Source organism: Talaromyces marneffei, chromosome 1, assembly GCF_009556855.1.
Source record: "Talaromyces marneffei chromosome 1, complete sequence".
Classification (NCBI taxonomy): domain Eukaryota; kingdom Fungi; phylum Ascomycota; class Eurotiomycetes; order Eurotiales; family Trichocomaceae; genus Talaromyces; species Talaromyces marneffei.
The window spans coordinates 2245146-2269531 of record NC_072348.1 but is presented as its reverse complement, the minus strand read 5'-3'; the positions used below and the strand labels follow the sequence as shown (position 1 = coordinate 2269531).

Here is a 24386-nt window from a genome sequence, read left to right as displayed (position 1 = left end):
CCTCTGGACCATAATACTCAGTAATAGTAGGAAGATACCATGTCGTACGTACGTATTGGTATTCCAGCTAATGCAGACCACCCTCGGTCCGTAAGTATTAATCAATACAATATTGCAGGGATCCCAGTCTACGTAGTATGCGGAAAATTACTCAAAAACTGGGGCCGATTGGAGCCACTCGACCCTCTATTAGCAACCTTATTGGCCACAGCACCGCCATACGCACTCTGTACGGTCCAGCACGAGACACGGCACCGGCTGGCTTCTGCCTCTCCTCAATTCTGACCACACACCAAACGCTCCTCTTTTCTTTTTCTCCCTCTCCTTCTCCTCTAAACTTGGCAATCGCTATCTTTGTTTCAACAATGTGCTGCTTGGGTCAGGTATCTTCATCTACCTCCCTCCGTAGCATAAACATCATGTGTTAGTATCCGTTGATACGTGTCGCTCCTTCAACAGTCGCTCCTTGGTTTCTTCTTTTCTAGGGTCCGTCCGCCCTCCGTTCGTTCAACCCTAGGGATCGCGTATTGACCATAAGCTCAGACAGACAGTCCGGCTTTCTTACAGTCAATTTACAACCTATTTCTCTTGTTGGAGTATCCTTTCCTTTGTGACAGAGTTTAGCTGCAGGTTCATTCACTGCCCGGCCGACGCACACTCCCTGTCATCACAACACGATTGAAACTTGCGATCACACACTCTTTCGAATTCTCAGTGCCACTTTTTCATATAGTCTTTTATTATCCAATCTACGGCTCTATTTCCATTCGATATCTCAGCCAATTTCTTTTTCTACCGCTCAAATACGCCAATTGAGCAATTGTCCAAGTCCGAATGCTGAAGTCCACCGTGTACAGTCTAGAATGTCGGTCATTGTTTGAGGTCGTGTCTGATAAGAAAAGAATTCACCATACGACGAAAGCTCTAACTGAATTCGCTGGAAACGGGCAACGACCCCAAGGGTCGTGTGGCCGATAATGACCCACCATCGCCATCACCATCATCATGGAGGGCAACTACCCCGTACGAGTGCTGAAGCGAGGAAACTGAATTCACTGGCCGAGGAAGAGGACATTCAATTGGATTACGAACAGCACCGCGTCGATAGCGATTATACAAATGCACCCACAGATCCTAAGGAATCGACAATCGACCAATTCGATGTTGTAGGCAAAGACCGTGGCTTATTCCGAAGAGATGTTGAAGTAACGCAGACTGTGACGGCGGTCGTGGCCACTGCAATCGATGTGATTATCGAGAGCGGCTCGCAAACCATCGCCCAAATAACAGTTACATCACTTCCAGCGGTTGTATCTGTTCCGACGCTGGGTGTAATCACTATTCCGGCAGACTCCAATCCTCCAGCGGCCGTGGTAGCAGCAGTAGCGACTGCCGGGCCAGAGCAACAGATACCTATTGGATCATCGACTACGTCTTATTCAACCATACAGCTCACAACACAGGGATCTTCGTCTACTCAAACTACTCAATCAGACCCATCATCTTCAACAACCTCCCCTGTGTCTATCACTTCTACCCAATCCGATACCCAATCCTCGTCTTCATCATCCTCAACAACTACTACATCGACACTCACATCTTCAGAATACTTGACTACATCCTCCTCATATATATCCTCAACTACGGGTTTCCCATCGACAACATCATCGGTCGGTTCAACAACCGGCTCTGCAGTTACTTCTTTTTCCAACTCAGGACATTCAACGATCAGCGGAACACAACTTCCGCTATCCACTTCAATTTCACCAGCGGCGAGCTCATCAGGCAGTGGCTCTGATACAGGAAAGATCGTCGGGGGTGTGGTTGGCGGAGTGATTGGTTTACTAGCATTACTGCTACTAGTGTTTTTGCTTCTGCGATGGAAAAGGAAACAAGCACAAACGACTGCCGGTGCTACGGAAGGTTCCTCGAGGGATATTCAAGGCGGTTCGGGACCACGTTCAGCTGAAATGATGTCCCAACGTTCGAGTAATACCCCTTTAGCGGCTGCCGCTGTCCTAGGTCGGTGGGCCTCGTCGTCTTCCCGTCGCTCTGGGTGGCAGGAAGACCCTTTCCTCGCACCAGGCGAGCGAGGATTTCAAAAAGTCTCAGGGCGCAAAATCCCGTCCGTTCTTCACACGGGTGGAGATGGATATGGAGATGAAATCGAAGAAGAACACATTTCAGAATTACGGACTCCGCCGCTCGAAGCGACCAGTCCGGTATCACCCGTCAGTGCCATTGGTGGCGGAAGTCACCGCCATGCTCCAATGCGAGATGACTTTATTGCAGCAGGTGTAGGAGCGGGCGCATTTGTATTGCGACCATCTCCAGCCCGAACGCCGACAGCGAGCTCAGTTGATCTGACAGCTCCATCGCAATCGAGTCAGTACGGGACCTCCCCGATGCGACCCGATTCTTTAGGACGAACGCTGTCACGATACGATGGGAGCCGAAGCAGTCGCTTTACAGAGGGCATCTGACCAACCTTACCCCCTGTATCATACGAATCACGACCCAATCTATATTCTGGACATGTCCTTTTACTTTCTATATTCCCTTTTTCTTTCACAGCTATGATGCATTTTGCTTCTCCATAGTTGTTACTCATACATACCCGATATCCGCTAAATGTTTATAGTAATAACAGTCGACTTGTCCACTCGACTATCCACTTGCTGGATGCATTGTACTTGTACCTTTTGGATTTATACCATTTAATCCATTTATTGCTATTTTGGCTTTCTATTCGATCTGCAATTTAATTGCATTAGAGAGGGTATATAAATATATAAACTTTTCCCAGCTAAAGCTTATCCTCGACGTCCAACACAGCTTTACCAAGCTTGGTTGTGCGTTAATGAATACGCGTACAACCCATCAGCAGTGTAACATTTCCTACTTGGTAATTTCTCCGATCTGTACGAATGGTCGAGTACCTGGGATCTGCAACGAGTCCACGTGTAGGGTACAGTTACACAGGCACAATTTTGACTTTTGAGACCAGGAAGGTTTCTGGAAGGTTTCCTTGTTTGGATAGGGCTTCGGTATGCACGTGGTATTCGAATTCTTGGGGGAGTATATTGGCACAATGACTTGTAAATAATTTCTCCTCTCCTTTTCCAGTCGACGATGGCGATGTGGCAGGTCTAAAGGAGCCAGGGTTTCTAGAATGACAGGTAGTAAGGTTGACGCAAACGCCTACAGTGGTCTACGATATAGAGACACCAAGTCCAAGCCTAGTGGGTTGTCAGAAGAATGAATAAATCAATACTTGACTGAGAACGAACAGAATTGTCAGAGATTTTTTTTTTTTAAAAAAAAAAAAAAAAAACATATCCTGACGAAGGAACAATTCTATTGGCCGTGAATCTCTAACAAGGGCAAAAAAGAAAATGCGAGCAGATCTATATCCAGAAGGTATATCATTAAGAAGGGCGCAAAAATGAGTGTCTAATATCAATGATTTGCCATCATTCCATCCTCAGGTGTCGCCGGTTTGGACTCTTCATTGGCTGCTACTGCATTCTCAGAATCGCTGGCAGTTGAAGAAGCCGGAAGAGATTTGGATCCCATTTCGGGAAAGTAGAGTCCTGGGGCGAAGATGGAAAGGAGCATTGCTGGGTAGAGGATCATACTTTTACATGTTAGCGACGGGCCAGAGGCTGGACATTGAACAAGGTTGGGTAGACTCACGCTCCCTCGAGGACATAGAAGAGGACTTCGTTACGCATTATTGAGTTTCTGTGGAATCATGATTCATTAGTATACGGCAGCACGAATCTTAGGCTAGGGCTGGCGAAAGCTTACCCCCATCCACCGGCCATTTCGGCGACGCTTCAGATCGTTAGCTAGACTTTCGTAGAAGGAGCAGAAAGGGAGACATACCGATATATACATCTGACTAGAATGCCCGCGTACGCACACGCAATCGCGGAACAGAAAACCCTAAACCTTCTGGAATACCAGATCTGCGCCTCCGCTGAATTTCTAACCTTCTCCGACGGATTCCTAAAATGCTTCCTCGCTGCAACGAAGAAATCAAGGGAAAATAACCCAAAGACGGCCAAATTAACGACTTGCAGCGCAATACCAGCGATAATGATATCGTCGCCGGTCTTGAGGGTCTTTACGTCGATGGGTGTCTTGTCGGAGGCTGCTGCATCGACACCACCGCCGACTCCCTGTAAGCAGAGACAAAAGACATCGAAGGGGATGAAGATCCAGGTGTAGAGCCGGGGCTTGATGCGGGAAAAGTCAGGGCCGACTGTGCGCGCAACGTGTTTGAGGGTGAGATAGATGCCGGCGCAGATTAGGGTGGGTGCGAGGATGATGCAGACGAGATCTAGCTTGAATCCTGGGTCGGACCAGGGGTTGGAGTGCATCAGGACTCGACCGATGTATCCTACGCCGGTTAATCGATATATTCCGTGAATATCTTTCAACGCCTGAGTGAATACTAACCACAAGTCTCAAGTGCGAATCCAGCAAAGACAACCACCCCAAAAACCCAGGTCTTTTTCCATAATCCAATGCCCAGCGTGAAAATGGCGCAAAGTGCATACATCACGACGAAGAATACATTTGCGCCCAGGTTAGGGTAATAACCCAGTGTGGTAGCAGAGACAGGGCATTGCGCCGAGACTTCAGTGCAGCTCGCGTGGCTGGAGGGCATGTTATGGTCCTGTCTATCGAAGATGATCCCGATATGGTAGATAGATTCAATGAGAAAGAAGGACCGACGCAACCAGGGATAACAGTTATCCAGGTGATGGTAGTACGTATGTTACATAGGTAAATGAAAGCGAAGGGAAACTTGGGCTGATTAAGTATGGAGAAGTTGGTAGATGATTAATAAGAAAATTATAACTAAGTCAACTAACGTTAAGTTAGTGATAGTTATGGGTCAAGCTTGCATCCATATGGGACCGTATACTTCGCATCGTCTTACTACTGGACAACCAAGACTTGGTAGCTAACCCTACCCCGGTCGTGTATAAGGACGAAGTCAACATAGACATGGTTGGAAAGTACGTAGGTATATATGTTGTTTCAGCTGGTGCACTATGAGTCAGGTCATTTGTGATACATAGCATACATAGCATATGCCACTAGAGTCTTGAGCAGCAAATAGAAGACAATCGGGTTGTAAGTCATGTTCTGCAATGTTTGTGGAATAGGTTTTGTAATCTCGTATTCGTCGTATTCTTCCTCTGGGCACACTTCCTTTTTCGGCTACGTGCTCCCCGCCTCAAGATTAGGGTTATGCCTGTTCTAGACTTATCTTCACTTGCCTGATTGTGCGTAGACTGCGTTCACAGAATTTAATCTTAATACACTATCACGACGTAACAATTCCTAGCTAGATTAATTTGGATTGCAACTCCATCGCATGACGCCATGGTATCATACCCTTCCCAATCAAACAAATAGCTCAATAATAAACCCAGAAGAAAAACTATCGCCGTCCACCGCCCACTCGTTCTATTCCATCCGGCGCTTTCTTCAGCTTCACACGGCACTCGGGACAGAACCACTTGGCGCGTCGGCTGGGCGGCTCTTTAAGGCCAATGCATTCGAGATGGAACCATTCACCTTCGCACTGTAGACTCGTTAGAATCAAGTTAACAAACAGTCAGACTAATTATAACTTACATCAGGGTTCTCGCAATTGATCATCATTCCGAAACTGACATCCTTGCAGAGACAGTATCGTGGCTCATTCGGATCAATCTTCTCCAAAACACCATCTTCATCAATCCGGTAGTCCTCACCCTTGATGGTCTCCTTGCCTGGTGCTCGCCTTTTAGGCTTGGTTTTGCGTTTGCCGTGGCTGAGCGTTGCCCCGCCCTCCAGACTAGAAGAAACAGGTCCCGGAGCGGGTCGCTTCTTCCGTCGAGCGCCTGTGCCTACTGCGGTAGTGCCTGAATCCGGCCCTGGAGTCTTAGAAGCTGGAGTGACACTCTTACGGCGGAGATGTTCACGAGATACTCCAATAAGTGCCGCATTCATCGCACTGCCTGGCTCTATGGAGGTCGCTGCCGAACGCCGTCTCGATGGTGGTCGAGTTGTTGGAGGTGTTGGGGTTGTAGCGACTTTGGGAGCCAGAGAAGTTGTATCAGGAAAATTATCGAGTGTTGTAGAAGCAGCTGATCGTGCTCTGGTCGGAGGTGGGCTTGAAGATGGCGGTTTGAGAGCCTTGGTAGTAGCATCCAGCAAAGGCTGATGCAAATCTGCCGCAACGCTTGTCGCTTCTGCCGAGGGAGCTTTGCCAGTGTTGCGCCTCTTAGACGGTGGTTTCGCCGACGTAGGCTGATAAGATCGCTCCACCGAGGGTTCTTCTTCGGCTTTCCTCTTCCGAGTGGGTTTCGCCCTGCTCTTTGCTATAGGAGTTGTAGGCGCGCCATTGGTTCTCGCAGAGTCTATGCTAACGGCGTAGCTGTTTTCGCCTGTTGTAGAGAATAGACGCTTAAAGGTAGAGCCGATATCACTTATCCGTTTGGCGGCCAGCTCTGCTTCTGCTGCTGCTGCGGCCGCAGCAGCAGATGCCGCTTCTTGCTCCCGAGCCATATTCTCCCGCTTGAGTCGTTTGGCCTCATTCAGAATCATACCCCGGTTGCTGGTTTTAATCTCTTCTGCTGCAGACATATCAGCAGTCGCCTCGCTCTTGCGGATAAGCTTTCCCGGTACATAAGTGTTTTCGATATCATCACAATCGATAAGTTCATCTCCAGTGTCCTTGGCTTTCGCTTTCGCAGCCCGATATCCTTCCCAGCCTCTCCCTCCCGTCGCAAGTTCGCGATTAATCATGATTTCACTGGGCTGCCATATCGCGTTCTTTTTCATTTTCTTCCGTAGTTTCGTCATTTCCCAGTCGGTAAGCCGAAGCCATGGCAGATCTTCACTACCAAGTTTGGCGCCTTCTGGTGGCGGTTTCAGTAGCGCGAGGGCATTGCTTGTCGAAATTCCTGCGACAGAGCTGTGTACGTTCGTGCCAACTCCTCCTACTCGTTGTTTACCGCGCTTCTTGTCCTTCTTTGGCTGTAACACCTCCTGCTCAGGGAGAATCACATTTCCACCACGACGTGATCGAGCCTTGGGGGTTTCGTTATCCGACTGCTCTGTGCTAGCAATAGGTGAATCCGGATCAAGCCCCGCAATCATCGATCGCCGACTTCTAGATTTTGGTAAGCCATTTTTGTCCGGTATCTGGCCGTCGACGCGCAGCGTGAGACGTGTCGCGCCCTTTTCGGCCTTTCGACCACCCTTCGAGCGTTTGGGGGGGGGAGTGGCGTCGCGAGATGCCGGTTTTGGTAGTAGCTCAAGCTTCCTTTTGATATTTCCTAAGCGATCGTGATGACGATCAACAACATCGTAGATTCGACACGCCTCTGCATATGAGGCCTCACGTGCGTTGATCGCGCGGTTGAGGTGGATGGATATTTGCTCGCGTAATTCTTGCGGATTGCGTCGCGACTCGATCGGCAATTCTGGAAGCTGACCATAGATCTTCGTGAGCTCGTGAACTTTCTGTGTGGCATCCAGATACGTTTCATCCAGTCCACGGATCAATGTTAACGAGCGGATTAGGTCTGATGGTAGGTACTCTGTGTAGTCAATGAAGTCTGTGACCGTGGCCTGGGCATCAGGGTCAAAGGGACCCTCGAAAATCACCCCACCGCTATCATCCGTATCATCTGTCATCGTGAGTATGAAGTTGATGGCAGAGACCGTCCATGGAGGGAGAAAAGCGCTCGGCTGGAGGCATCTCTTGACTCGTGAGGTTGAACCGCCTCGAATGATAACACGCGGATCAATATTTCTCCGCGAGCCGATACAGTGTGATTGGATAGCTAGAGCTAACTTCCTGATAAACAACTTTTCCTACAGTAAATCAGCTATTTAACTATTTGTTTTTTTGCTGAACATCTACGAAATAGTTAAACCATGCCCACGCTTTTGAGGGCCATTTAACTTGACTTGCAACGGTAATTGTATAACAAAAGCTGCCGGAGAAAAGCTTCTCAATGACAGACCGCGCAACATTTCTGTAGGGGCTTTATGTTAAGTTCTAGTCAAGCCTGACTCTTTACAGCCCAATAAGAAGCCTGGGGCCGCTCAAGCAGTTAGTCTGTATGTTACAGCAAGCCACCGTATTTTCAATGATCTCAGATATATCTCACCTTTGTCGTGCGAGTTGACCATCAGACGAAGCCAGACAAACACGTAATGGATAGATCTGTCAAAAGAGGTAGGCGCTGTTTGTCAGCCATCGGTATTTTATCGAAAACAGACTGGGAGGAACAATAAACGATGGGGCGCTCCTGCGCTGTTTGTCATTAATCGCGGTTGTAACTTCCTCCTTTCATATATTCCGACGTGACAGGCCTCCTTCTTCCTCTCCCAACCTCCACTCAATTCAATTCTCGCCAGACTTCTCCCCTGGCTCTTTTCATCTCATTCATTACCTTCCCCAAGTTTTTAAGAAACTATCTGATCGAAGATGGAGAAGGCAACGCAGCGGCTCAATCTTTTGTTCCTGAACAACGAGTCCCTCCTTGAAGAAGATACTGGCTTACGTCTTCCTATCTCAAAGACGAAGTCTGAAGATCCCTCCACACCCAGCCAAAATGTCGCACACAAGAAGCAACATTTATATCATGGCAACAGCATACAGTCTTCAACCAGCGTGGCTGCCAAAAATCTGACTGTGGTGCCCAACAAAGTCGGCAAACCTCAGACCAGATTGGATCATGGAATGGACAAAGAAGATGGCAATGAATTTGATGAGCGCAGCGCCTTCGAATCAGGGATCGAAGCGTCCATGACTTTAGTTGCACGGTCATTTTGCCCCGCCGCAGGCATCATAAAATTACCCTACAAATATATGCATGGTCTCACAGCGGAGAGGATTGGAAAGCGTTTCTTTGACCGGGGCCAATTCTGGGCAAGGGAATGGGATCTGTAAGTGATTGGTACTCTTTCAAGTTAGACGCCTGTCTCTAATCCAGTGTTGACAGCTACTATATTTTCCCTCCTCGGGACCTAGCGCTAGGCCCTTTGCTCCTACTGCCTGCCTCTCAAGTCCAACAGTTCCTGGATTTGATTAGCAAAGATTACAACATTCGCTTAACTATCCCAATGGACCCTGAACTGGGCCTGCTGCTGTCCTTCCAGGAGGAAGGAATGCCCAAGCCACAATACCTAGGTCGGTCATCCGTTAGAGATGTCAAAGATGATCTGGTCTCCGCGATGTCATTGCTGCCCAGAGATTCAGTGAATTCCATTGACCAGGCAGCCGATGGCTCGGTAGTATCGGCTGATATAGTTGATGCATTTCGTCGAAAGATGGAAGCTGGATTGAATGCTACAAAGAAAAAGTCCAAGGCATTGAGGGAGAAGAGGCGGGCTTTGAAAATCGAGAGACAGAGGGAATGGGTGCGATCGCTCAAAAGAGCACAATGTTACCTTGGTCTACTTCCACGTTGCTCAGATCGCGCCAAAGACTGCTGTGACGTAACTGACCAAACTATCTCTAAAGACGAGTTGACAGCTTCTCTACCACCCCTTCTCCCGGAAAAGCTGGCTCCGTACTCTTTCGCAGACCAGCCTATCTTCATAAGTGTCGATGTGGAATGGAATGAGCGTCAGCGTAATCAAATCACAGAAGTAGGCATCTCCACCTTGGACACCTTGGACATTGCTCATGTAGCTCCTGGCCCGGGTGGAAAGAACTGGCAGCCATGGATTCGTTCCCGACACATCCGTATCAAGGAATACGCTCACGTTGTGAATTGCGATTTTGTATCCGGCTGTCCTGATGAGTTCGGATTTGGCAAGAGCGAATTTGTCCCACTTCGAGATGCTGCCCGATTGGTAGAGAGTTGTTTCAAGCCACCTTATTCCGCTCAAGTGCCTGTTAAGTTCGTAAATGATGAAGCCAATAGGGACAAACGAACAGTCACCATTGAGACAGCAATTGAAGAGTACAAGTTACGCCCTCGCAACGTGGTTCTCGTCGGCCACGGCTTACATGCCGACATCAGGTATCTCGGTGCGCTTGGTTGCAATCTATTCTCTGGTAATGCCCAGTCGCAAAAGACCTCACAAGTCTCGGTGACAGAGCCATCCACTCCGACCGCACAATCGTTGTTTCTGGATACGCTAGATACGGCAACAATGTTCCAGGCGCTCAAACGGGATGTACACGTCCGTGGTCTTGAAAATGTGTTGGCTTCTCTGGGAATACTTAGCTGGCACCTTCATAACGCTGGTAATGATGCTCGTTACACCCTTGAAGCTATGATACGCATGATCATCAATGCGAGGGCCGTTCTGGACAAGGCGCCACATGAACTGTCTGGAAATTACATCGATTGGGCCGTAAGGCCGGTCTCAAACTCAGACACGACAGTCCATAAGCTTGCTTGGCAAACCGAAGTTGATCGCCGTGTCTCCGAGGCCGCTGCTGACCAAGAAGAGCAAATTCGAGATGATTGCAAGATCTGGGAAATCGTAATCGGCTGGGATAGTGGACACCCCCTAACTTCTCACGACATGGATGGCGGAAAACCGAATGGTTTTATCTTTACATGAACTTGAAAGCAGATGCAGTGCGCATGGTGTATTCGAACGGAATGGCATCTGGTGTTGAAGCTCGCCTGAATTGTGAATCGTTCCGGATTTCCCATGTATACAACATCGAAGTAGTACAAGCCAAGGCATCGCTTGTACTAAGCTAATTGCTTTTGTCTTACATGTCCGCAGATAAACTGATCAAAATCATTGATTCCGAAGATGTAATAGCCTTGACGTCATCCAGAGTGTTGCCCCAAGTGGCCAAGTGACGATACGAAAGATACGCCTCTGAACCTTGAGTTCTCTACCTGCAATTTGCGTTGCTATTTCCTAGACAGGAGAATTAGAAATGCAGTGAGCTGAACAGATTGTCGGTTCCTTCGGATTCGGGAACCCCGCTTTGTGTGCAACCTTGAGTTCATCTGATCCATAGAGCTAGCTGATCGACCAGAGCTTCTGCAAACCGCCACTTTACAAACAAGTGCATCTTTCCGCGCCCTGCATTCACAATCGGCCTACTCTACGCATTTCCGAATCCAATTGATACGCACCGCCCAACATGGCGACTATGCCGCTTACCAGTCTGCTCCGGGTAACGAGCAAATCAGCCTTTGAAAAAGCCACCCATCATCCCTTTCTAGAAGCAGCTGGAAAGGGCGAGCTCCCCAAAGAGAAATTATCACAATGGCTCGCACAGGATCGGTTGTATGCACAAGCATATGTACGGTTTATCGGGGCCTTGCTCACTAAGGTTGTATTGCCAGTCAACAATCCGCACAGCAGGCCAAAAAGTGCAGTACCAATCGAACAACATGTCTTTGACATTCTAGTGGAAGCCTTAAACAATATCCAACGGGAACTGAAGTTTTTCGATGAGGTGGCAATGGAGTACGGTTTAGACGTCACTGCGTTGTTTAACCAGCAGAACGAAAACCAGCATTTGGGAGTGGGCTATTTTGAGCCTCAATTCATCACAAGAGCATATATTGACCTGTTCATGTCAGCGGCCAGTCCCGGAGTGACCTTGCTGGAAGGTATGACTGTCCTATATGCAACGGAGTATGTCTATCTACATGCCTGGAAGCATGCTGCAGCTGTCATGTCGAACACAGCAATAAGTTGCGAGACTCAACCGTCTCCATCGTCCTTCTCGACAGGCGCTGAACGGGATCTGGATGGAGGCGCACTACGTCGGAAATTTATTCCCAACTGGTCGAGTCCTGAGTTTGAAAAGTTCGTCATTAGGCTGGGCGAGGTCGTGGATGAGTTGGCTGGGTGCATAAAAGGGGCGGATGTTATTGAGAAGACTAGGAGTCAGTGTATTGGATGGTATAGACATATACTGTGGCTGGAGGAGCAGTTCTGGCCCGATGTCAGCGAACATTGATTTTAATTCGGATTCAAAGCTGGTGCCTATTTGGTTATGTCGAATCTAGGAAGAGAAACGGGAGAGGCATTTACTTCGGAATCTCAAAACGATGATTTTATGCTGTATTAATTGCACAGCTTGGATTTTTTATTCCCCCACTGTCTGATATGACACTTTACATAGAACCTATTTCTTCATCGTATCAATCTGACCGTAAATTGGGATTGGGAGTACTATGTTCAATGTTGCTGCCTCAGGCCGGCAACTCCACTAGGTACTTATGGTACCGTAGTTAGCTGCCTGTCGCCGCGACATCATCTCCGCATTGGATGCCCCGTCAACAACAACTTCATGCTGTCATTCTGTGTTATACATACAATACCCCACCTTACCTCTGCAAAAACACCTTGCGCCCGGCGAAAGCGACGGAAGAACTGCTCATATTTGGTGCGCTTGCACTATTACCGTGTTTCTGCCCGTGTATGTATCATCAACATCCCCCGCAGTCAGACCGATCGGTGCGTATCGCTTAGCGAATCGTGTCCAGCAATTGAGAAGCGAATTACAGTGCCACAACCTCGTACCGAGAAAGTAGACCGAAGCAATACTCACGGCCGTCAAAAGCGTATCCAATAGTCCCAGAGACCACCTCTTATCTTCGAAGCCTCACGAACGCACCTACACCCAACATGGCCCAAATAAACTACCGCACCATCAACATCGATGTGCTCGACCCCGAGTCATCCATCAACTTCCCCATGGACACCCTCCTCCCGGCAAACCTCCCCGAACCTATCAACTCCGGCGCCGCCGCTTCTGTTGCGCAACAAGTGCGCCAATTACTTCGAGGTGGTGATTCGGAAGGCGCTCTTAAACATGTGCTCGACACAGCTCCATTAGGCGGCGATGCACAAGCAAAGGAAGTCCATTTGGCCACGGTCATTGATGTTCTTCAGGGCATTCGACAGGGAGAGATGCTCAAGGTTTTAGAGGGTGTGATAAGTGGTGAGGGTGGCACTGAGCGAGCGGATTGCTTGATGAAATACATGTATGTACTTTACTCACTGGTTCACATGTCCGCGTCATGAACTAACCATGTTTTAAAAATAGCTACAAAGGCATGGCCGTACAGTCGTCCACTAGCGGTGCTCAATCTCCTTCCTCGCGCAAGGGCCTTTCTCCGCAAGCTACCGGCTCGGGATTCTCTCAGGTGCAGTCACGCAACTTTGGTGAAGGAGGTGGTGGTCAACAGATGAGTGTGTTGCTGAGCTGGCATGAGAAGCTTGTGGAGTTGACTGGACACGGAACTATTGTTCGCGTTCTTACTGATCGTCGAACGGTGTAAGGTCGATAGGAGTTTATAGATTCAAGTCATTTCAGTTGTGTGGTTATGTATCTAACAAAAATTTGATATAACTTTTGACTACCATTATATGCTTGTCTAACCCTGGCGATCACTCCTGCCTGAGGAATCCTTATACTCTGGCTATCGTACAATTGTTGGACTGAAATGATGCTTCAGTCTATTACTTTGGTTCAAAGTCACCTCCACCTAGGATATCCTTGAGATTGACCTCCCCGCTACCTCTCTTCAGAGGCTCTGGTTGTCCGGCTCCTTCTTTCCACCCTATCATGAAGATGATTCTGAAAGTAGCAGGAATACCGCTTTGGCCATGCTCGGCGTCTATTTCCTCCTTGTGCAATTCTCGGTAAATAGCCTCATTTGCCAAAAGAACATCCTTCGACAAAGTACCCATCTGTACAGTCGCGTTGCTCTCCCCCATAGCCTGCAGATCCTGCATCAATGCGAAAGTGTTGGGGAAATCAACGACAATATCTTCAACATCCACAGTCAACATTTTGAATCCAGCTTTTGTCAAGAGACCTCCAACATCTCTAACATCAGCCAGAGGTGAGATATGCGGAATCACACCACCACGACGCTCCATATTTGCCAGTTGTAGCGACGAACGCAACTCAAAGAGCGTATCGCCACCAAACATTGCTGCAATAAACGGACTATCGGGTTTGAGGATCTTATTTATTTGCGCCAAAAGGGACGGGAGGTCATTGATCCAGTGGATGGAGAGAGAGGACAGGACAGCATCAAAGGTGTTTGCTTCGAAGGGTAATGACTCTAGGTTGGGAATTACTTCTCGCTGGATAGATATCTGGTTGTTGAACTCATCATCTGCATCACGATATAACAACGCATGCGACGTATCGATGCATGTGAGGGAGCCGATACGGTTGGATAGAGGGGGGGATGTTTCTACCGCGGGGTCCGGATTGGGAGCTGTAAGAGCTCTGGCGATGTTGCAACTATTTGCGCCGAGGTCGAGGGTATTCGGGAAAGATCGTTTTATATCCTATCAAGCAAGAAGTCAATATCGCATTAAGATGCCGATTCAAAAAGCGGGTTAGATGGCTCACCAGTAACCTTTCACATAATCTCTTTGCGACCTCGTCTTTGATATAGTCCACCTGACGACTCTGTTCGACGTTTCGAGCAGCGCGATCTTTCTGCATGTGCTTGGCCATTCGGTTGAACACTTCAAACGTCGGTCTGCCTGGTGCCTGGACGGCATAATTCCTCGTATGTGTGAGGAGTCTGAGTGATGGCCGCCAGCGGCTCCGAAATCTTGTGATGGTGGAAGGAACGGACATGGCGCCAGTATTGCAGTCTTGCTTGAAATTGACTTTAATAAAAGCTTCAATTGCACATCGTCGTGTGTGAAACTGGGTTCCTGTTCGTTTTATTCGAAAAGACGTGAGTCTGTGAGTGACAAAATCCAATCACCGTTCTTCGATAACTATGTAAAAAGGTCCACTGGAGCTCCATCTATGCGCTATGCTGCTTAAGGATTAGTCCAGCCTCTCCGCGTGTTTTCCGCCAGCTATCTCCGCCCCGCGTCTTTTGTGTATTCAATCCAACATCATTGCTCAGTGTTTTTTTTTAGTTGAGTGTTTATACTGTGCAACAAGGATATGAATCTAGTAGCCACAGACTGATGGAAGCTGCTACGGTATAAGTCAACTTGATTCAGCCCTATAGCCTCTACGACCAGTATCCCAACCGTTGCGAAGTTTCAGGGGTTGCTCGACATCGACAATATTATGAGATAGGTACACACATGCTTCACCGGTCGTCAGATCGTCATCGTCAATACACAACATAATCTTTAGCAATGTCTCGCCCGTTCCCATACACATTCATATCCTGTCCATGTGCGCAGCAAACCAGATCTTCCAAACTCCCGAAACGGAACTCGCATGAACTCTCACCCAAGAAACAATCCTCCCCGCGCAAACCTACACCGAAATTACAACCTACAGAAGACTCGGATTTAGAAAGCAGCGAAGATGACGAAGAAGCTGAGCAGACATTCAATCCGCGATCGGCTCGTGCCAACTTCTCGCTGTACCCGCCGGAGCAATTATTATACTGTGAAGACTGCCATCAGATAAAGTGTCCGAGATGTATTACAGAAGAAATAGTTTGTTGGTACTGTCCAAATTGTCTATTTGAGACACCGAGCAGTATGGTTCGAAGTGAAGGTAACAGGTGGGTTTACCTTTAAGAGGATCAATTGACAGGTCAAAAAACGTACCGATAATAACGGAGAATGAACACAGATGCGCTCGAAATTGCTTCAGCTGTCCTGTTTGTACCGCACCACTCTCAGTAACCACATTGGAGAATACGATCGAAAACAGCGCACAACAAGGTCCTTGGATATTGTCATGTGGGTACTGCATGTGGACAACCTTAGACGTAGGCATCAAGTTCAACAAACCTACCAATATACGATCTCAGCTCTCTAGAATCTACGAGGAGAAAGGACACGGAAGCTCTATGCCCACGGGCGATTCCAAATCGTCCCTGTCCATGGGTGGTAATTTCGATGAGCTGGAGAGTCTCACAGCGGCGGAGGCCGAGGACAAGGAAGAGCCTTTAGCAACACAAGGGCAACATGACCACGTTGAGCTAGACACCAACGCAAGATTTGCAGCTCTCAAACGCTTCTACACAAAACAAATCGAGGACACCTCTGTCTCAGCTACTGATCCGCTGGCGTCGGATTTCGGGGCAGCATTCTCTTCGCCCAGCGCATTGAGTCGGATCATGTCAATCTATACATCTTCGTCGCATCTATATGGAGGCGGGGCAAAGAAAGCCAAGTCAAAGCCTCCAGTAATGCGAGAAGCTTTTACTCCAGGTGAAGGTGTCAAGGTAGCCACCGGCGCAAAAGAGCGGTCGATCATCAACCGAATGGCATCAGAGGAATGCACGTGGGACGATATGCTTTCCAAGGAACAACGAGCATTTCAAGATCAGGAGGCGCGATTCATGGAAGAGCTTCGCCCTCTACCTGTGTTGTTACGAACGAAACGATCCAAACGCTGCAAGTCGTGTAAACACATCCTGGTAAAACCCGAAATCAAACCTGCATCAACACGATTCAGGATTCGACTTATCGCACTAAGCTATATTCCGCTTCCTACATTACGACCACTTATGCCAGCAGCACTGCCTGGACAATCGGTATCTGCCACATCGCTACTTCAGCCGAACCTAGACTCTCTCACACCACTACGACCTATCCAGTACCTTCTTACACTAAAGAACCACATGTTTGACCCTGTCAAAGTAACGCTGGCCACTCCGTCTGTGACTCCTGGAAGAATAGGGTCAAAAGTTACCATTCTTTGTCCGCAATTCGACCTAGGCGCAAACAGCGATGTATGGGACGAAGCTCTACAGGGGGGACCAGCGGCACCGACTTCCTCGTCAGTAGCAACATTAACATCGTCGGGAGGACGAGCTGGGACTGTAGCAGGCTATGAAAAGGTAGCTGAAGCAGGCAAAGTATGGGACAAGGGTCGCAATTGGACAACGGTAGTCTTAGAGGTCGTCCCAGAAGTTTTACCCGGGACGCAACAACCCGGCGTTCCATCAACGCCGAGCAAAGCCAGCAAGAAAAAAGATTCTGAGAACGACGATGAAGATGAAGACGACACCAACACTCAATTACGCGAGGATGAAGACGTTCTCGAAATCCCCGTCTTTGTACATATGGAATGGGATGCGGAAAACCAGATGGATCAAGATGATGGAACGGGTGGAGATAAGAGTCACATACGAGAAAGAGCCGGAGGGCACAGTGAGACTCAGAAATCGGACTCGATTAAACGTGAATTGGCGTATTGGATGGTGCTTGGTGTGGGTAGAATATCTCCTAAACTTTTTTAGTTGATTATCTCAAAGAAATGGATAATATCTGAATTGGTCTCACGACTTAACGGTGTACATTGGATTACTCTCCAAGATCGAATTAAGCATATGAGCTCTTCTACTGTAGAGACCTAGAGAGAAGTTGAAGATTGAAATGTAGCTTGAAATTCAGAGTATGTCAATAGCTTTTAGAATAACACAACCCCAAATTGTCAGATTTCAGGTATCACAAAAGCCCCGTTGTCTCATACATGATCTATATGGATTTTGCACTTTTTGGTTCTTCATGAGAAAAGACTTCGATTGATCTTTCTCGCTCCCTCTCCCACCTTCTCCTTCTCGCCTAGGCTTGGGCATCAAAATCCATCCTCAACTCTCGTACTCTCCATGTAACTGCCGCCATGAAATATGAAGAGAAAAGCATAGAAATACCCGGCAGAGATGATTGATTGATTGGGAATTACCAACGAAGTAAAAAAAAAGGGCTCCCGTACGTTAGAAAAGACACACACACACGTAATAAAAAGGATAAATAGAAATATGAACTGTCATGTTTTCTTCATTCCAAGTTTTTTGAGAAAGTTTTGGTTTTCATATTAAATCCCTTCTATTGTTTTTCGGAATCTAGTATTCAGCAACGCCGCTCTGAGGGAACTCGAAAACAACGTTACGGCCGGTCAATCGTCGGTAAACCTCGCCATAGGCATCGAGGCGGTGGTCAACACCACCGCGCTCCTTCTCATCGAGAATAACCTTGAGGGTCTTGCTGCCGTCCTCCTTGGTGCGGAGACGCTTTCCGACAATCTCAACGGGGTAGACAATGTCGGAGAGGATGGCATCGTGAACAGCAGTCAAAGTGCGGGAACGAGGACGCTTCTGGGTAAGGGTGTTGCGAGAGCGGACGGAGCGCTTGGGGCGGGGGAGGATACGGCGAGAGGCAATGATGACAACGTGGCGGTCGGAGAATTTCTTCTCGAGCTCACGGGTCAATCTGTGAAAAAGTATCAGCGTCTGCTATTTTGCGGATTGTTCGTTGCGCAGGAACGTACCGCTGCTGGATCTTGTGGAAACCCTGGAGGAGAGGGACGGGAACGAAGATGGCAATAGCCTTCTTGCCATGGCCGACCTCGATCTATAAATATGAGTTAGCGAAAATTCTTCTCGACCGTATTATTCCTCGTCGTGGTGTGTAATTTGTGCCATCCGTAACGTTCAAAAAGCGTGAATAAGCCGATTGATTTCTTGTATGTACGATAATTCATAGCATTCTTTCCCGATTCGTGCGACTTTTGTAACCCTTCCAGATGCACGCCGACTTGACACACACACAACCGAGAAAATTGTTCGTTCTGGGGGAAATCCTACCTCACGAGCAGAGACGAACTGAAGAGGGCGGAGAGAAGCCTTCAAGTCCTGGGTGTTGCTCTCAAGGTCGAAAAGAGCGTTGGCGAGGGAGGACTCCAACTCAGAAGGACTCTGCCTCGAGGGCGAGTTGGCAGCGATTTTGTTGAGGGCAGCCATGATGTGTGTGTGTGCGAAACGAAGATGGATATGAATCTCTCCTCTCGTCTTCGTGGAATTTGTCGTGAAGGGAAGGCGTCGTTCGTTCGGTCGGCGGAGAAAGATTGAGTATCGCGGATTAGTTAAACATACAATCTTTGGTCGCCTCACACAAATGTGCGTCGGCTTCCATCGGCCAATCGCGTGCCAGGGCTCTCGCTTAGGCGGGTTGCTAGTCTTGTTGTGGTTAGACAAGGTCGGTTTGGGTATAGTGGATCCCGTGATTTGGCCCGCCTTGATATCCTTGATTCAACAGTATCATTCAGATGTAGTAAGTAATTCTTCATTTTGACATGTCATGCTGTTGAATGGCAATCCTGACGTTGAATTGTGGCAGATCAAAGTCGCCTCATTCCCGCAGATATGTGCAACCGGTTGAGGTTGTCCAAGTCCTACAATTAGTATGGTATGGCGAAACATCCAACATTGATCAATTAGTTAACGCGCTGGACTAGCCTATAAACAATAGGTGGCAAAGGTTTGGAAATAATAATCAGTAGTTATAGTAACAGAACGACTCGGTCGATATCAATAGCACATTTCCAACAGTTTTACGCCGACGGGGACAATCAAAAGGGCCAAGCAAGCGAGCGACGCGGTAAAAAGAATGGTATGAAGATAGACAAAGAACACAAAGCTGGTCGTAAACGTCTCGAGGCAAATCAGCACGCGCAGCCATCCTTTGGTGTAGCAGCCGCGCGCTCACCCAGATTGACTCGAGAAGAATCGTCTCCTGAACGACCTCCACCAAGGTTCGTTTGACCACCTCCCGGTCCAGATTTGGCGCCTTTCAAGCTCGTCTCGGGAATAGCGTTGGCGATGGCCGTGAAAACCTCTGCAACATTGTAGCCCGTCTTGGCACTAGTCTCGAAGAATAGGAGACCCTCCTCCTCAGCATAAGTGCTTGCTTCCCGAGTAGAAATCTTTCGCGCATCCGTTGTGGTAGAAATATCATTGTTCTCAACATCCTCATCGCCCTCGGCATCAGGACCCGGTGCGCCATTCTCAGCATCCGTAGCATCATCTTCGTTCTCTTGACCACCTGCCCCGGAATCGGTCAAATCCAGCTTGTTTCCGACGAGCGCAATGACAATGCCGGGACTAGCTTGTCGTTGGAGTTCTGCAACCCAATGTTTGGCCTTGACCAGCGATGCGGGCTTTGTAAGATCATATACGACCAGTGCGGCCTGGGCGTTTCGGTAGTACATTGGCGCAAGAGAAGCGAATCGTTCTTGACCGGCGGTATCCCAAATTTCGAACTTGATCATTCGGGTCGGAAGAGAGCATTTTTGTGTCAGGAATGCAGCTGTTGAGTTCGCGTATGCGTCAGCATCTAGTGTTATGGAACGATGTCAAATCATATAGTACCTACCGCCTATCGTGGGTTCCTTATTCTCCTGGAAATCATTGTTGACGAATCTCAGGACCAGAGATGACTACCTCATGTAAGTGTTGATCCCCGCCATTGCGCGACAGAGATAACCAACCTTTCCAACGGCAGCTTCTCCGAGCAAGACCAGCTTCACGCTGCTGCTCGGTTTCGATCCAGCGGGGGCTGCTTCCGGCATTGCTTCCGATGTGGTTTAGACGGCGTATCGTATGCGCTGGTGGTTCTGATGGAGTCGATTATTATCAGTCATTTGTCTCTCGATAAAATTCGGTAATTAAATATACTAGCAAATCCAGAAGCCTATCGAATATAGACAGTGGCATGGATGCAGGCAGCGGGATTCTACAGTTTCATGAATGACTTTACCTGATTGTTGTAGAATCGGGGACTTTCGACAGATATAGATCCCAGATCCGATCACTCCGCGTATAGTACAGTGCGCAGGGAAAGGTTTCTCTCAATAAAGATCACAAATAAAGGTTGATAGTCAAAAGTTAACCTCGAGATGACAATCCGGGCTTCGGGATGTTGTTGAAGCTGTTGGACTAGAGACTAATTGGGTTTAGTCAATGGCTGACGTCGGCCAGGTCACGGGACTTGACACACTAGAGAGGCAGGTTGACATCATACATCGAAAGTGAGACTTGCATACAAATCAGATTTCACCTTCAGCATCAATTTTTACAATTTCGAAATGTATCGTGTAGAGTCAAAATGTATGCTGTAGTCGGCGGTATTAGTCACACGTACTACACTTGTATTGATCAAAAGATTAACCTACTTATAGTTAGTTATCGGCACCTCTATCGTCGCAAGTCCTTCAGTAGGTCGATCTAGATCTGGCCAAGGCTGGCCCATAAAATACCTTCTACGCACCGATGAACAAATGGAGGCATGTACATGCAGGAGGCTGACTGGGGCTTAACGGCGGAGATACTTCAGACGGGACGAGTCCCAGCAGTACGGTTCGCTATTTCCAAATCGGGAAATCTTTTGCATCATGCTTTTGAACATAACTGATATCGACAGAGATGTACGTATTGCTTTCTTGACTCATGTCTTTTCGTCCTGTCTACAGACAACCAGTCGGGTCGGGGTACAATTGGTCTAATTGAGTAATCTGTATCCTTTGGTGCAGATATGTATGCCATAGGATTGTTCGATACTTACAGAGGAAGACAATTCGGAACCGAACCGATATCATTGAAGTCTAGCTGAGGATAAATGTTGAAATATGTCTAAAGTGTAAAGAGATAGCTGCAACCCAGCCGCGAATGCAGTGGTGTATGAAATAGATAGAAAAAGGAAAATGTCGTGAATACATGTCCGCTAACCCTTGAAATCCTCCATAATGAAACCAAACAATTAATAGTATGATATAAAGCCAAACAGGCCACTGACGGGCAAAAAGAAAATAAACAAAAAGGTGTAGATATCCTGTGCCCCGCGATGCTTCCAAATATTGTACATGAGTATCTCAATTGACAAAGTGATGAAGATGGGGAAAAGTTAAATGAAAGAGTTGATGAAAATAAGAAAGAAAAGTGACCGCGAAGTCAAAAGGTTCTAAGATCCTGGTATCTCCCAATTTTGCTGTCCATGAATACCGCCCAGTCTATATTGTTGAACGCCGTTTATTTGTAAAATCAGATCCGATGCCGTGCAAGGGGAAAAACTTTTGGTGTAAACCCGAAAAAAAGTAGTGTATGAGGCTCCGAAAAACGCAAGATGTAATAAGGTCGCAAGTTGAATCGCCGAAATCGAGGCAATGATACAGGGGAATTATGGTCGATTAAAAGGTTGATAATTCGGGGTGAGAAATGGAGACCAGTCCGGGTGATCCGGTCATTACCGGATCATTTTCGAATAGAATGTAAACTGTGAGATCTGAAAAGACATATCAGTACTCGAGTTCAGCCGAACTGCATGGTTATGTCATGACTCACAGAAAACGAAACGTTGCATGGATGGTTTTCTTCATATTTGATATTGACAATCTTGTTGGGTCTGGAATTCAGAGACGAGTGATCCATGTCAACTCGCATGTCATATCCCAGAGATTGTTTGCAGGCAATTTATGCGCGCTTGGGAGGTTTAGGTTGGCCAGGCTTCTTCACGCCGGTAGTATCGTAAGCGCCACGACCCATATTGATAGTAGAAGATCCCCGAGTAATCATTTTAGAGGCTGGTTGAGAACGTTGTTAGCTGGAAGCTTTTAGAACAGGTGGGTAGAACAATGTTCGAAGTGTTGAGGAATTGTAGTTGTTCATGCAAGTAGAGATGAGATGATAAGGGGGGAAGAGACGATATTTATTTTGAAATAGGGCTTCAGTGACTCACTCACCTTGTGTGATAGAAAATATGCGGGCAATCACTGTAGTAAACAGTGAAATTGAGGTCCCAGAGGGATATCCAACAATGGAGCAGCTCCAGTAACGGCCAAGTTAGGCAAACAAGTGGTGGAACACAAAAAGGTTTCCGACAGAATCAATCCTAGAACAGAAGAGATACCGAGACAGTCGAAGAAAAAGGAAGTTCGTTCGAAAAAGAAAAAGATCGGAAGGAGAAGACGATCGTTTTGAAGGAATTCTGGAATCAAGCAGGTCGACCGTTCCGTATGTTCGGGTGGCACCTAGGAGAGCTCAGGCAGGAATGTGACGCCAACCCAGGGAAGTAAATAAAGTATTCGTTGTTTGTGGGCCAGGGGGTTGGTTGTGTGAGATCGCTTATGTATTATGTATGTTTGTTGGCAGCTGGTTGGGTTTAATTCCCTGTTTCCTTTGTTTTTTAATTTCTGGGTAGGGCACACCAGCTTATCGTAGTAATCTCCTTTCACGTTTCGTTTGTCGCTTCTGCTCAGAGGTAGGGTTGGATCGGATCTAGCCCCAATGAAAAGTGTCGATAGATGCAAACGAGTTGCAGGTTTAGGTCCGGATCAAATGTAGGTATTTTTTTGTGGAACTTGGAACCCGACAGATGCTTTTGTCTCTCGGAGGGATGAACCTAGGCAAAAGCAAATAAAAAGTTGTTGGACAGGCACAGGCAAGGGAGGCGTGTGCAGATAGATTAGGTGTGACACGGACGGTGGCGGAAGGCAGGAAAGAGAAGCCGCTGGATCAGAGTTGATATATCGCAAGGGAGGTAAGGTATTCGCTGTAAGTAGTTTAAAGACCAGCAACAAGGGAGATGGGCGTTTGGTGGTCTAGACGGTCGTTCGTTTGTTCGTTTGTTCGCTAGAGGTAGGCAAACAGCAGGATTGGAGATCAGACTGCTGTATGTACAATGTACCAGATACAAAGGTTGGTTGCTTGTTTGACTGCTTGCTTGCTGTGCGGATTGTTGCGTTTGTTGTTCAATTATTATGCCGCGGAGACGGGACGTTGACCGAGGGATAAGTCGTTTGACAGATAGATATAGATATAGAAATAATCAAGCAGACGAAAATCGCTAGAAAGCAGAACGAGCAATGATCTCAAGGAGAGTGTGAGCGAGGGAAAAGGAAGCAGAAATGTGATTGAAATAAGCTGTCATAATAACAGAAAGCAAAGAAGAGCAGTCACACCAGAAAAACAATACATAAATTGGAGAAGGAGACGGGGAGGGGGGGATAGCGAACCCAATATATTATACATATACATAATACGTATTGAATGATCGAGACTTGTTATTCGTCTTATTTTTATTTTATTTTTTTTTTCGTCCTATTTTATTTTAATTTTCTTACTTCCCTCGTTCCCCGGGGCTTTTTCTCTAACCCCTGCCTAGTCTAGTGTAGATAAATTCATTGATGGACGGATAATAAGCTAAGGCCCGTATCTCTTTTTACTCTATCCGGGCTAGTCCCATTCGTCCTTTCTTTTTCTCTCTCCTCACTAAGCTCGCAGCGATTTCATCTTTTTGTGTCTTCCGAGTAAGGTTTCTGAAGTGGGTTTCCTGAGTGGATCAGCACCAGGCGAGTCACAAATTTGTAGCGGATTGACTGGTGTTCATGTGCATGGCCAGAGTAGAGTCATGAATGAATCAGGATTGACCAGCCACCAGTCACATAGGTCTTACGTACATATCACACAGAAAGCTGGAAGTTGACAAGGAAGTGAAAGCGATTATATTACCCCAACCGGGTATCCCAGTGGATTATTTGGCAAAGTTTCCCAGGAGCAAGGTTCGTTCCTGGATAAATCCATCATTCTAAGGAGTAAATAGTAAGGCGCGCTTTCCCCCTTGCCCCTGGACGGCAGCGCTTGTCTTTTTGG

General features: G+C 47.5%; 10 protein-coding genes across 10 annotated transcripts; 5 read left to right on the top strand and 5 right to left on the bottom strand.

Annotated features, from left to right (window-relative positions):
* Nucleotides 1–977: 977 nt before the first annotated feature.
* On the top strand, nucleotides 978–2483 carry EYB26_000842 (uncharacterized protein; the record flags this gene model as incomplete). Its single annotated transcript, XM_054260156.1, has 1 exon — nucleotides 1971–2483. The coding sequence occupies one exon, from the start codon at nucleotides 1971–1973 to the stop codon at nucleotides 2481–2483; it is 513 nt and encodes a 170-aa protein (XP_054116131.1).
* Nucleotides 2484–3459: 976 nt separating this feature from the next.
* On the bottom strand, nucleotides 3460–4675 carry EYB26_000841 (uncharacterized protein; the record flags this gene model as incomplete). The annotated part of the gene is made up of 5 exons (XM_054260155.1): nucleotides 3460–3637; nucleotides 3697–3744; nucleotides 3811–3837; nucleotides 3889–4405; nucleotides 4465–4675. The coding sequence occupies 5 exons, from the start codon at nucleotides 4673–4675 to the stop codon at nucleotides 3460–3462; spliced, it is 981 nt and encodes a 326-aa protein (XP_054116130.1).
* A 783-nt stretch (nucleotides 4676–5458) lies between these two features.
* Nucleotides 5459–7704, bottom strand: EYB26_000840 (uncharacterized protein; the record flags this gene model as incomplete). Its single annotated transcript, XM_054260154.1, has 2 exons — nucleotides 5459–5602; nucleotides 5656–7704. 2 exons carry the CDS (start codon nucleotides 7702–7704, stop codon nucleotides 5459–5461), a joined length of 2193 nt encoding a protein of 730 aa, XP_054116129.1.
* A 799-nt stretch (nucleotides 7705–8503) lies between these two features.
* On the top strand, nucleotides 8504–10596 carry EYB26_000839 (uncharacterized protein; the record flags this gene model as incomplete). The annotated part of the gene is made up of 2 exons (XM_054260153.1): nucleotides 8504–8964; nucleotides 9021–10596. The coding sequence occupies 2 exons, from the start codon at nucleotides 8504–8506 to the stop codon at nucleotides 10594–10596; spliced, it is 2037 nt and encodes a 678-aa protein (XP_054116128.1).
* Nucleotides 10597–11137: 541 nt separating this feature from the next.
* On the top strand, nucleotides 11138–11965 carry EYB26_000838 (uncharacterized protein; the record flags this gene model as incomplete). Its single annotated transcript, XM_054260152.1, has 1 exon — nucleotides 11138–11965. The coding sequence occupies one exon, from the start codon at nucleotides 11138–11140 to the stop codon at nucleotides 11963–11965; it is 828 nt and encodes a 275-aa protein (XP_054116127.1).
* A 671-nt stretch (nucleotides 11966–12636) lies between these two features.
* EYB26_000837 (uncharacterized protein) lies at nucleotides 12637–13292 on the top strand (the record flags this gene model as incomplete). The annotated part of the gene is made up of 2 exons (XM_054260151.1): nucleotides 12637–12995; nucleotides 13058–13292. The coding sequence occupies 2 exons, from the start codon at nucleotides 12637–12639 to the stop codon at nucleotides 13290–13292; spliced, it is 594 nt and encodes a 197-aa protein (XP_054116126.1).
* A 181-nt stretch (nucleotides 13293–13473) lies between these two features.
* On the bottom strand, nucleotides 13474–14614 carry EYB26_000836 (uncharacterized protein; the record flags this gene model as incomplete). The annotated part of the gene is made up of 2 exons (XM_054260150.1): nucleotides 13474–14316; nucleotides 14381–14614. 2 exons carry the CDS (start codon nucleotides 14612–14614, stop codon nucleotides 13474–13476), a joined length of 1077 nt encoding a protein of 358 aa, XP_054116125.1.
* A 521-nt stretch (nucleotides 14615–15135) lies between these two features.
* EYB26_000835 (uncharacterized protein) lies at nucleotides 15136–17201 on the top strand (the record flags this gene model as incomplete). The annotated part of the gene is made up of 2 exons (XM_054260149.1): nucleotides 15136–15512; nucleotides 15584–17201. 2 exons carry the CDS (start codon nucleotides 15136–15138, stop codon nucleotides 17199–17201), a joined length of 1995 nt encoding a protein of 664 aa, XP_054116124.1.
* Nucleotides 17202–17807: 606 nt separating this feature from the next.
* Nucleotides 17808–18704, bottom strand: EYB26_000834 (uncharacterized protein; the record flags this gene model as incomplete). Its single annotated transcript, XM_054260148.1, has 3 exons — nucleotides 17808–18174; nucleotides 18233–18315; nucleotides 18549–18704. 3 exons carry the CDS (start codon nucleotides 18702–18704, stop codon nucleotides 17808–17810), a joined length of 606 nt encoding a protein of 201 aa, XP_054116123.1.
* Nucleotides 18705–19405: 701 nt separating this feature from the next.
* On the bottom strand, nucleotides 19406–20311 carry EYB26_000833 (uncharacterized protein; the record flags this gene model as incomplete). Its single annotated transcript, XM_054260147.1, has 3 exons — nucleotides 19406–20049; nucleotides 20116–20179; nucleotides 20231–20311. 3 exons carry the CDS (start codon nucleotides 20309–20311, stop codon nucleotides 19406–19408), a joined length of 789 nt encoding a protein of 262 aa, XP_054116122.1.
* Between the last annotated feature and the right edge of the window lie 4075 nt (nucleotides 20312–24386).